Source organism: Equus caballus, chromosome 1, assembly GCF_041296265.1.
Source record: "Equus caballus isolate H_3958 breed thoroughbred chromosome 1, TB-T2T, whole genome shotgun sequence".
NCBI lineage: Eukaryota > Metazoa > Chordata > Mammalia > Perissodactyla > Equidae > Equus > Equus caballus.
Genome location: NC_091684.1, coordinates 16,250,927 through 16,263,308, shown reverse-complemented (window position 1 = coordinate 16,263,308; position 12,382 = coordinate 16,250,927). Strand labels below are relative to the sequence as shown.

The following is a 12,382-nucleotide window of genomic DNA, read 5'->3' as shown; positions in this document are numbered from 1 at the left end:
AGTCTACTCTGTGTCCCTGGTTGCGGGCCACGTGGGAGCAGCATAATGGCATGGCTAGACGCTGTTTGTTCTGATTCTCCTGGTGGGAGCCTTTCTTTGGTTCATACAACAGTTCCTCCTCCCAGCAAGGATTCTGGTTCCTAATTTGTCCTGATAAAGCAAAGACCACACATTCCCTAGGGCCTATGGCTTGAGGATAATATTGTAGAGCTCCCAGCTCTCAGACTTTGGAAGCCAAACTGTAAGCCCAGGTGAGAACAGGCTGTCGGCTACTTTCAGTACCAGAGGGGAGGGACCCAGAGCCTGTGTCCAGCAACATCCCTCATCCATGCCCAGGCCCCACCCGCTCCAGCTGCAGCCTGGCCTGTGGCTCCCAATCCCGGGCACCCTGCCGACCTGGCTTCACAGGCACTGGCTGGTGATGCTGGAAAAGTCAGTCCCCCTTCTTGGCTCTGCCACACTGACTGATACTTACGGAGATGCTCAATGATGCTGTCGATAGTTGGCTTAAAAAGGGCGTTCATGGCATCTGGACTCATCCTCAGCATCCCCTGCGAGGACCACTTCACAAAATCCACACTGTGGGGGTGTGGCACAGAGAGAAACGGGCAGTGAGTGTATAAAGGATACCCAGACTAATCTGCACAGACACGGGACCTGGCAGAACAGCTGTCACATCTAAAAAGGGCAGAAAGCAGTTTGAAAGTCCTTGGAAATATGCCACACTGCCAGGACCCAGACCCTTAGAAACCCAAAAGCTAAGACATAGCGTCTTCTGTTTCTCTTTGCTTTCCGCTGTGGCCAACTTTCCCCTGGGACAGTGGAAGCCAAAGTCTAGTGCAAAAGACAAGGAGATAAATCGAGGGATCTCTCTCTCTCTTTGGGATGCCTATTAAAGGCTCATACGATGTTTCCAAAGTACTCTACATAAAGGCACAAACCCGTGTGCCCAGGTACATCTCCCGCCCTGCAAGCAGCTGTCCCATGATGGTGATCAGCCTATCCGACCAGATGCCCCTCACTGTCTCTATCAAAGGTGCAGCATGGCTAAAGCAGCGGCATGGAACAAAAGAGCACTGCACAGGGAGTCTGGATGGCTGGGCTCCAATCTGGCCTCCACCACTTAGTAGCTACCAAACTCTGGGCAAGTTGACCTATGTTTTCTCTGAGCCGCAGTCTTCTCGTCTGGAAATCAAGGATAACGCCACTTGCCTTACCTCCTTTGCAGAGATTGTTGTGAAGGTCAAGTTAAATACCATGTCTGTGAAAACACTTTGGAAACTTCCTGGCGCTAAGTGAACGCTGGGAACTGTTTACTGCAGTGTCTACCCCGCCCGTTCTCAAGTTCAAAGGGGCTGAGCAAAGGGTGTCTCTGTCCCTGAAGTGAAACACACACCAGCTGCTTCCCAGCATCACATTCCAGATTCTGCCAGGTCTCCCACACCAGGAATTCTTTCCATGGCCTAGGCCAGAGGACAGTGTGGTACGGTGTGGAGTGACCCCATGGCTGGCTGCAGCCAGTCTCCCCAGTAGGAGAGCTGGCAGGCCCAGAACTGTGCAGGCAGCACTTGGGATTCAACTCGGAGCAGGTGCCTCTAGGTGGGACCAAGGAAGCAGGTTGTCTCTGAGGGGCAGAGAGAACATCAGCCTAGTAAAAGAGTCCAGCTAGGACCCTGCTCCAAGGGCAAGAAGAGCTGGAGTCAAATATACTTTGTTTCCCACCAAAAGGAACCAGGGCTTCTTAGAGAAACAACCGATTGCAGGTCTGGGGTAGAGAACATACAAGATGAGCCAGGAGCATCTTCATATACCATACTGTCAACGACCACAGATGTCATGTCACTGGGACTCAGGAGCCAACCTGAAGAGGCTCCTATGGGCCAAGATGGGACAATTTGAGCATCAATAAGAATATAACTGCCATGGCTTAAAATACATTGAACATGCTTAAACCCATGAATTCTTAATGATACTCCCCTAGTGCCCCCGTAAAAGAAAAAAATTCATTTGTCACTTTGGAGGATGCTAGGAAATCAACAATTTTTTTTTAACAAAAAACTTATAAATGGGAGGAAAGAACCAAGATTTGACTTCTTTTTCCTATATGAACTGTACTTCAGGGCAACCAAACCTTTGAGAAGAAAAATTTCTCTCTACAGATGTGTTCTAGTGAAGAAATGCAGAAGGATAACAGACTAAGGAGACAACCACGGGGCCACCCCTTCAATTAAGGCCTAAGCAATAAGCATCCATGGCTGCTAACATCACAAAAGAATCGACAAGGAAACACGATGTGTCCCCTGATGTGATGCGGTAGGAAATACCACCACCAGGAAATAGATCTGCCAAAAACTCAAACTGGAACCAAACCTCTAGCTCAATCTGTCCATTTGTAAAAAAAAAAAAAAAAAATACCAGGGGACAGAAGAACACATGATGTGGGCATGCAGTGAGCAAAACCCAGACTATAGGAAAGTCTACAGGACAAACAGTCAGCTTTGTCATCTAATAAGTTGCAAGCAAAAAACAGGAGGGGAAACCTGTATATTAAGTGAGACTTAAGAGGAATATCAGATAATTGCTGTGTATAGCCGTCAGTTAAACACTGATGCAAACTGAAAAAAAGCATGGGACAATTGAGAAAATTTTAATGTTAACTGGCTATTTGATGATATTGAAGAATTACTAATTTTAGTGTGATGATAGTGTTGTGGCTATGATTTTAAATTTATCTCCTTTAGAGATACGTACTGACGTGTTTATGGATTAGATGACAACCTGAGATTTGCTTTAAAATAATTGGGGAAGGGTGCATGAGGATTTAGACTGGCCAGGAATTGACAATTGTCGATGCTAGATAAGGAGGTTCATTTCACACAGTAAATGTTTGAAATTTTCCACTCTAAAAAGATTTTTAGAAACCGATGATTTTTCTCTATTTTTTTTTAATTCAGCTTTAAAACATCTTCCAAATATGTTCATTTTGCAACAGGCTGAGCTGCAAACTCTTGCCTGCAGCCAAGAAATGCACAGTAGCAGGAAACCCAGACTCCCACGGGATTCATTCAACAAATATTTACTGAGCACCTGCTAGGTATGTACCAGGTTCTGTTGCAAATACTGGGGATACAGCAGAGGCCAAAACAGACAAAATTCCCTGCTTTCATAAAGCTTATATTTTTTAGTACATCATAACAGCAAACACAGATACTACTTTGCAGATCCCTAGGCATTGTGCTAAGCATCTAACATATATGAATTCATTTCATCCTCACAACAACCCTTTGAGGTAGGTAGAATTATCATCCCCATCTTCCGGATGAAAAAACTGAGGAACAGAGAAGTTGAATCACTTGCCCAAGGTCACACAGCAAGTGTGTAGGATTGGAACCCAGAGTCCACACCCCCTTCCTCCCTCCCATCAACACGATCCACTCTCTAGAATGTCCTGAGCCCAACGTGAGCCCCACTTACTTGCTCTTCCTCAAGGCGTGCTCCACGCTGTGCCCACGGAACTTCTTGTAGTAGTCAATGAAGGAGAAGGGCAGGGTGATGTTCAGCGGGTTCGTTCGGTCCGGGGCAGCCGCTCTTTTGCGAGACTCAAACGCGATCATTAAGTCAACCCAGGCTGCAGGACGCTTGATTTTGAATTGTTCAATAAAATCCTCTCCAAATATTTTACACAGAAGCTTCTCAAATTCATAATCTACTCCTAAGGAGCCATAGGGTCCACCTGAGTCGAGAACAAAATGGGAGCCCACCATGTTAAGAACCATCAGAAACTGAATCCAAAGTCTGAGAAACAGCCCACCTTGCGTTCTCTGAAACACCAAGTAGCACAAACTTGGACCCGCTTAGCAAGCAGGTGGCAGCTACGTGTTCTTACTTACGCCTTATAACCCTTAGGTTCTTCTCATTCCATGTGGGGGAACTTTCCTACAGAAATCACTCGTCAACAATCTGCTTAAAATCAATTACATTGTAAATAAAATCAAGACATTTCACTAATGAGGAGCATCATGGTATTCCCATGCAAGAAATCCAAGGACAGGGGCCAGTAACCTGCAGGCCTTGCCTCATTCCTGCCACCTAGTAATTGCTCACCATCCCCCCCACCAAGGCAACGAGCCTGTTGTCTGGTTTGGCAATCTTGATCCAAGACCTGGTGTCCCAGGACCTCCCTAGAAGGCTTAACCATAGCACTAAATCATACATGAAGGCAGGGTACAATCATATCCTTCCAGAACTTTCAGAAACAAACTCCCTTGGCCAGGATCTGAAAGAGGCTCAATCTACACCAAAACCCAAGTTACAGTGGTTTGTGTTTTAAGACCATTTAAGTGCATCTGTCTCTCCATTTTCACAGAAGCGTTGGTACCCTTTCCTGTCTCAATCCCACGCTGAGAGAAGGAAACGCTGAGAAAAATCTGGTATGAGTGGAGTGGCTCACGCGTGAGGAAATCAGCTATGCAGGGCTCACCTGTTGCTTTGTACAGTTCTTTAAGGTGTCCCTCTGGTAACCGTATCTGATGGACTGTCAGGTCTACCGTGCCACCGCCACTGTCCACAACCACATACTTGTCACCTGGTACAAAAACAACCATCCTTTACATAGGCCGCTTGTCAACCCCATCCTGAAACAAGCTGGCGGGTGATGACTTGGTAAACCCAGCTAAGTGCCATCAACACCTCTCATTAGTACAATGGTTTTGTTAATTAGCCGCACAGCGAGTTATCCATGATTAAAGAGAATGTAATAATGTCTGCCCAGAAGTGATGGTTAGCATGGATGATAAAGAACCCAGAGGAGTGACTCTTTAAGACTGAAGGATTCATGTCACACGCTGCTGCATACCTGGCATGTACAAGTGGACAACTTCCTGCCAAGATAATGGCACCATAAAATGACCTATTGTTTTTACTGGTGAGTTCCATTTCCTACCTCTCTTCTGAAGAGTCTATATGGTTTTACAACATGCAAAATTATAGCTACAAAAGAGCTCTCCTTGGGTGAGCGGTCTTTAAAACTAAGTGATTTTGAACATTCTCCAAAAGTGCAAAAGGAACAAATAGGAATGCATTTTTGCCAGCAGCACCAAAAACAAAAAAAAATCCAGCAAGGGCAAAAGACGTTCAAGGACGCTACCTTCCTCCAGCTCGGACCAGATTTCTCCTATGACATTCTCCACCAAAAAGGTCCGACTCTGCCGATTACGCCGTACGTGTTCCTTAGCTAGTGGCCAACAGAAAGAAAATGACGATGGGTAAGAAAGCATGAAAAAGCAGGCAGTCATCTGAGGCAGTCAGTGAGGCAACAGCAGGAGGAGTTCAGGGATGCAACATTTAGCCATACTTGACCCAAATGATTACATAAGTACAACATCGGGAGTCACACAGCCAGCCCTTCCAGAGCAGCAGCTATTGCCACCAGCCTTCATCTCTTCATCTGCATGGCAGCCTTGAATCTCTTCAGCTGCGTGCCCTGCTGAAAAGCTGTCCCTCTTGAGGTCTTCCTCTGGTGGCATTTTTTGGGGAATAGGTTAATAAAATCGGCCAATTCCCTGGCTTTGCTGCTCCAGGGGAAGCCTCTGCCAAGCAGCCTGCAGTGTACTCGATTAAACAATTTCACATCCAGGAACTCTGCCTGACACAAGGAATGTGGGCGTTTTCCTTACTGGATCCTGGATAAACACAGGTCTGGAGCCATTTCCTGATCCAGTTGAAGCCAATATGCTCTTCAGCCACAAGGTGGCGCTTCAGCCACAAGGTGGCCTGCAACCCGGCAAAGCCCCAGGGCCGCCTTTTTCCTGAACACTGCAGGACAGCCTGGCTGTGTCTCCGGGTGCTTAGTGGCTGTGACGCCTCGCATAGGGTATTTCATCTCCCGCAGACCTCCCTGACAGCCCTGTGAGGCGGACAGGCCACAAATCATCATCCTACATCCAGATGAGGAAACCAGGTCAGGGAGGTTCAGGGGCTTGCAGTTCCCACGACTCTGTCTTGCAGCCCAAAATTAGCCCTGGGACCACAGACCCTCATGCGTGCGTGCTCTGAGAGTTAACAATTTACAATGAGATCTGGAAAAGCAGAATACGAATGGTAAGAGATGGGAAAGGTGTGTGAGAGGGACCCGGGCAGCAGCAGGACACAGCCACGGTGGGAATTTGGACAAATCATGTAAGCCCTCTGGGCCTCAGTTTCCTCATCCATAACATGGGGATAATAATACTTGGCCTAAGTTCCTCACAGGCAGAGCAGAGACTGGTTCTCTGATTTATCCTCAGCATCCAGTGTGACAGCAGGCACACAGTAGGTGATAATGAAGGGGAAGCACCGAGGATGAGCCCAGGTCCCTGACAGAGGGTCACGGCTGTGAATGACTTTTACAGGTGGAGGCTCCATCCACCGCTCTGCTGCCGCCCCCACAATTTTGCCCCCGCCAATTGTTTTACTCCCTAGGTGGGTGCTGCTGACTTTGAACTGCCCTACAAATCCATGTGCTTCTGGTTATCCAGTAAAGGACCCTTGACCCACTAGCCTCTTTTAGCAAGGAGCACAGTGTCTGCAAAACAGCATCTTCTCTGGGGCATGGCAAACACTGCCAGCCCGAAGTGCCCTCAGCCCTGGTCTGTTGTGGAGAGGCCATCCTTGATTCAAGAGTTCCTGCAGGCCCGGGAGGGATCCCCAAACTCGGGGCTTCTCTCCTGTTCCAGCACCGGCTCCAGGTGAATTTATACTACAGACCCTGTAGTGGACATTTGGTTTTCTAAAACATTCTAGATGACTAACAAAATGGCATTCATAAAGAACAGCTAAGTGGGGCTAAGAAAACATTTTCTGAGCTCTCAAAAAATTATCCCACTTTTCGGGCATATTAAGCCCAAGATTGTGAAAAATGTATCCTTTACTAATCTTATTAAATCCTCTTGGAGTAAAATAATACCGATGGCAAACCCTGCAGTGCTGGGGGCAGAGTGCCAGCTCCTTGTCCTTCAGTGCTGTCCAGTGGGCATCCATCACGAAGGAACATCGGGGAGCAGAGAACGGCCCGGGGGTCTCAGGGCGCTAACGCCATCCCGGGTGCTCCTGACGAAGTGCTCTGCCAGGCCTCCCAGATGGCTCCCCCTCCTCCTGGGAGAGAAGTTCTAACCGCACCACAGGCAGAGACAGAATGCCCGCCTCGCTGCTCCTCTGAAGGGTGGTGGCCAACAATTCAAGGACTTCAAAACCAAAGAGAGCCTCTGAGCACGTGAGACAACAGCCAGTTCCACCAGGCACAGGAGACAGACACAGAGCAGGGTAGGGCAGACAGGATATGTTAAAGGAAAGGAACCCCACAACTGAGCTCTCGGGAAGGCAAGCATTCAAAACCTCAAGTCCCCCTCAAATATGAGTGTTATCCGTAAGGACTGTTAAGGAGAGCTACCGAGAATTAGCCACTTCTGGCGTGAATTTCTGTTTATGAACGACTGAGTAAGAAGCAGCATGGAAGGATAAAGCCCAGACAGTCATTCCTTTTTTCCAATTAAAACAACGAGGAAGGAAATTTAAATAAATATACCATCCTGAGAGTTCAGGGCATCCATGCCCTTGATTTAGGTGGCAGGAAGGCTGGCCTCGGCATGTTTCGGGAGAGGCCGAACATTGCTGGAAAAAGGCAGATCAAGCCCTCAAATTTAAAGGGAAGCCTGTTTCCATTCATTCCAGATTAATCAGATCTGAGGGCTAACATACAGCCACGGGCAGGCTGGTGACAAGTGAATATTTTGCCACTGTCCTGTGGCTGAGGTTCACAGACTCCTCAATCTGGGGTTGCAGATGCACAGCAGCGGCCTTGGGCAGTCACCCTGTGAAGAGGAACAGGCGAGGCCTGAAGGAGACGGCTCAGCACCGTCTGGGCAGGAACGTACGCCTGCTAAGGATGAGCCTGGGCCCCAGTGCCTCGGGGAGTACAGAGACACGCTCCGGGTGTGGGACCAAGGATAATGTGGAAACAAGGCTGTGGGGGGAACAGCCAGAGACAGTCCTCACCAGTGTCACCCTCTCCTCCTCCCGGGCCTTCCAGGGCAGGATGGAGTGGGTGATGGGTGGGTGTCTGCCCTTGAGGTCCTCATATGGGAACAGGGCTCAGAGCTGTGTGCACAGCGCCACCCCTACCGCACTCCCAGTTAGCACCCATGCTCACTCACATTGGTGGCTTTGCCACTGACCCAGGGCAAACTGGGTCTGCAAACTCCATTGCCCTGGACAGACCCACATAGCCCAGGATACAAGGGAAAAAGTTCTAGGGACCAAAATTGTGACCAGCTTGCATACTGGTAAATAGTACAAAGAAAAAAAAAATGCCCATCCTGAGTCTCCCTAGGCGGTGCTCCTTCCCACAGCTGAGTGAGCATCAGCAGGTCAAGGAGAAGTCAGCCTTTGTCAGCCATAGTTTACACTCTCCCCAGGTTTATGGCTAAGACACATAATGAGCTCATCACACAGAAGCAGCCCCAATGAGTGCGTCAGCAATAAGTCAACAGTCTTAATGGAGGAATTAATAACAGGGAAGTGGATTAGATCAAGAATCAGTTAACAGACAGGAAAGATTAAGAGCCTAGTAAAATGCAAGGCCAAGAACTGCTCTCAGGCCACCTTCAGGTTCTGAGAGAGAAGCGCTCTCCCCTCTCCAAAGGCATGTGGGTGGGCGATGAACGAGAGTAACAATGGCTGAGCTGATGGGGGTCCCTGGAGGGACCAGGTAGCAGGGCTGAGCACAGAGGTGCTTAAAGCCAACCTGCTCCGGGAGCATCTTGATTCTTTGTTACAGCACTAAGTGCCTTTAAATAATCAGAGGCAGAGAAACGTGCAGGGGGCGGGAGGGGAGAGAGCAGGGAGGGGGAGAGAGAGAGCAGGAGGTACCCTGTGCAAACCCAGCTCCTACTGTGTCACTGGAGCTGTACCCATTGACCGCCGCCTTGCTGCTCAGCTCGATCATCTGGTGCAGCCGCAGCTTCCGGCAGTAGATGGAGGCCGCCTCGGGCTCCAAGGCTATGATGAGCTGCTCCGAGTTCTCGGGGGAGGCCAGGCCTGCCTGGAAGATAGAAGCAGAGGCTGGGACTCGGGCTTCCTGGGCAGGACCACTCCGAGGACACCCATGCCTTGGGCTGACACCCTCACTCACGTTCTGCTTGTTTGGGAAACTCACTCCCAATTCACAGGCCTCTGCAGAGCTTAAATTGGGTGTGATTGGGTGCTAGGCCCCAGGCCAGGTACCCAAACACCACAGAATAGCCAAAGAAAACAAACAAGCACCCTTGGGAAACAAACGCAAGGCTCTCTGGGCCACAGAGTCTCCTGCATTTGGAGCTTGCTTGGCCCAGAACTGAGAAGCACGAAGGGGGAAAGGCCCCAAAACTTTGAAAACCATTACAGGAGGGAAGGTGGATGGTCTGTTTCCCATTACAATGGGCCACCGCTGGACCTCAGCTATGCGAGCATCTGATTTTGCTGTATGGGAACCTGAACTATTATCTCCAGAGCACCAGGAGGGTGAAAATTCCTCCAGGAGAAAGCGCCTGCTGGAATCCCACAGAGTCCCCCACTTTCTAGGGTGTAGGTCCAGAGGCAGCTGGCAGTGTCTTATTCAAAGCTTGTATCCCTTTAACAGCAGAAATGCTTCTCTCTGTGATATCTGGCTTGTTCTAGTCACAGTCCCTCCAGACCTTAAGAAGGGCCAGCCCAGGAGGCTCCAGGACCACCCTCCCGAGGTGCTCAGAGAAACGAGCCTGGCGTAGCCTCTAGCAGGTCCCTGCCACCTCTCACAGCTGTGAACTGGAGCACGAGGTCTCGCCTGCTCGTTGAAGCTGTTCAAGCCCACGGGGTTTCCTTAGTTGCCAGCACGATGGAAAACAGAAGCACGTTCCGTTGCCGTCAGCACTGTGTTGCTGGCTTTGCTGCTGTTTCCTAGGGAACCCCAGGATGCTGCCCTCGTGCCGCACCCACTTTGGCGAAGGCCCCCATTCTACGGCAGGCCCGTGAGGTTAGTGGACTCGTCTTGTAGACCAGGGACGCAAGGTTGCCTAATGTCACACGTGCACAATGACCTCTCACCAGGAGGAGCCACCTCGAGTCACAGGCGGAAGGGGCTTAGGAGGTTAATTATTAGACAAGAAGGGGAGGAGGGTTCAGGTTAGAATATTAAAAATGCCTTTTGTCCAACTCCTTCACTTTATGCAGAAGGAAACCAAGGCCCAGAGAGGTAGGGTGACCAACCATCCTGGCGTTTCCTGGGACGGGAGACTTTCAGTGTTAAGATCAGGACAGTCTTAGGCTGAAAGGTATCCAACTGTAAGTGGCAGAGCCAGCCCAGGCCCAGGTCTTGAGCAGACCTGCTCTTTAATTGGTTCTCAGCTCTCCCGCTCTCAGGAACTCCAGGTACTGGGTGGGGCCCAGGCCTCTATCCTTTGAGAAAACTCCCCAGGGGCCTCTAATACTCCAGTAGTGCCTCCTCAACTGGTTGAAAGGTACAATCTCCTTACTAATTTACTCTGGGACAGTACTGCCTGTACCTGCAGTCATTAATTCTCCATAATTACTATACTCCAAACCAACCATTCTGTCGTAATGAGATATATCAGCAGGCGGGTGACTGAACTCCCCACTTTGCCAACACCAAATGCCCCACAACAAGCGGCAGAACCCTTCTGGGAAGACCAACCTTTACAAAACCGGACTGGAACCGCGCACATGTCCTGCACCATCCACTGGGAACCCGCCCCCTTCCTGCCTAGTACCCTTGGCTGTCGCCAACACAGGGGCAGCATCTATGCCCATCAGCTTGGTCGCTGGGTTGAAGAGGCCAGGTCTGCCCTTAGCTGACATGGGTCAACAGGCCACTGACACAGATGGGGGACAAGATGTCCCCCTACTCCCTATTCAAGGGATTAAACGCCCCCCTCCTCCAGCCGTGCATTCTCAAAGGGTCACATGAGACATCCTGAGCCCAAAGACAGCGGAAGGGCACAGTGCACAATGAAAGAGGACAAGGGTTACACATGTGAAGTGCCACCAGGAATGGGGAAACCTCTGAAACTTAATCCCCAGGATCCCAGAAGAAGAAATCCCAAATAAAACCAAGAGGAGCCCCTTCTACAGAACAGCTCTCACGGATTGATTTTTTCCATCTTCGGGGGTTTGTAAAATCAAGGCCCTCCTAGAACAGAAGCTAAGAGGCCCAGCTCCCACAACACGGGGCGAGGAGGAAGGAAGGATGAGCAACGAAAGAGCTGGCCCTAAATGTACAAAACCCTCTTCCAAAGTTCAGATTGGAAAATATTTGGGGGGTGGGGCGAAGCAGAGTGCCACTGTGGCACCCAGGGACTCAGTGTGAAGGAGGAAAGGCCAAAGCTCTGCCCACTCAAAAGGCTCATTACTCCCATCATGTCCCCCTAGGAGGTCAACCTGCCAGGCGGCTCCCACGTGGCAGTCCCAGAGCAACAGGGGCCTGAGCCGGGGAGTGGGGGATGGGAGGGCAGAAAGAGGAGCAGGAAATAAACACCCTCGTTCCTCTCTACACCTTACCTGAAGTTCTGGGCAGGAACTCTGATCTATGTGAAATATCTACGTGGAAAATCAAATCATGAAGTCCAGAGGAGTGAAGAGCCTTGAGTAAAATCATACAACTCGAGAGCATCTGAATGTGCCTGGTGCATGACTGACAGGATCCAGCAAGACATCCCACACTGGGACGTTCCCACATTCCAGAGACGTAAAAGACACACAGGCTGACTCAGTGCCTGAGACAGCATGCCTGCACCCCTCAGGGGAAGCCTCTCATCCGTCCCTCCCCAGCTGGGCTGGCCTCAGCTCCACAGCAAAAGCTCTGAGTCATTTCCATGGGGTTCCCCATGGTACCTGGGAGAAGATGCAGATGGTGAGTGGAGGTGAAGGGGACCCCAAACCAGAGGGGAGGGGCCCGGCAGTGTCTGGGAGGCCTAGGACAAAGTACCACACTCCTTCGCTGAACCAGCCCCTGTCACACTCCCCAGTTAGGGCCAGGGGCCGTGTCCCCACCAGCAAACTCCCACAGAGGCCATAGCGGAGAGCTGAGGGGGAGAGGCCAGAGGAGGCGGGCTGGCTCTATGTAGATTCCATCTCCCCAGGAGGGGACCCAGAGCTACTTGGGGACTCCAAGAAAAGGAGGACATGCAAAAGAATCCGTCAGACTCTCAAAGGCCCAGATGTCGTTATCTCTGGGCAGAAGGATCCAGTGCCTGGCAGTGTAACCTTTGTTTCTATATAAACACTTAACAGTCTTCTCATCAGAAGCCCTCGGTCCTGGCAGCTGTCAGGAGACCTGAGGGTCTGTTGGCCTGGGATTAGGCCAAGGTCAACCAAA

The 12,382-nt window shown here is 50.2% G+C and overlaps 1 protein-coding gene across 4 annotated transcripts in view; it reads right to left on the bottom strand.

Annotated features, from left to right (window-relative positions):
- Positions 1-12,382, bottom strand: part of HSPA12A (heat shock protein family A (Hsp70) member 12A) — a 168,721-nt gene that overhangs the window by 4,689 nt on the left and 151,650 nt on the right. For all 4 annotated transcript variants that reach the window (XM_023638724.2, XM_070260338.1, XM_023638730.2 and 1 more), the window contains 5 exons: positions 8,905-9,076; positions 5,147-5,233; positions 4,481-4,585; positions 3,475-3,733; positions 476-579 (listed from right to left, as the gene is read on the bottom strand). In XM_023638724.2, coding sequence (XP_023494492.1) covers positions 476-579; positions 3,475-3,733; positions 4,481-4,585; positions 5,147-5,233; positions 8,905-9,076 — 727 coding nt within the window. The remainder of the gene's footprint in view (positions 1-475; positions 580-3,474; positions 3,734-4,480; positions 4,586-5,146; positions 5,234-8,904; positions 9,077-12,382) is intronic.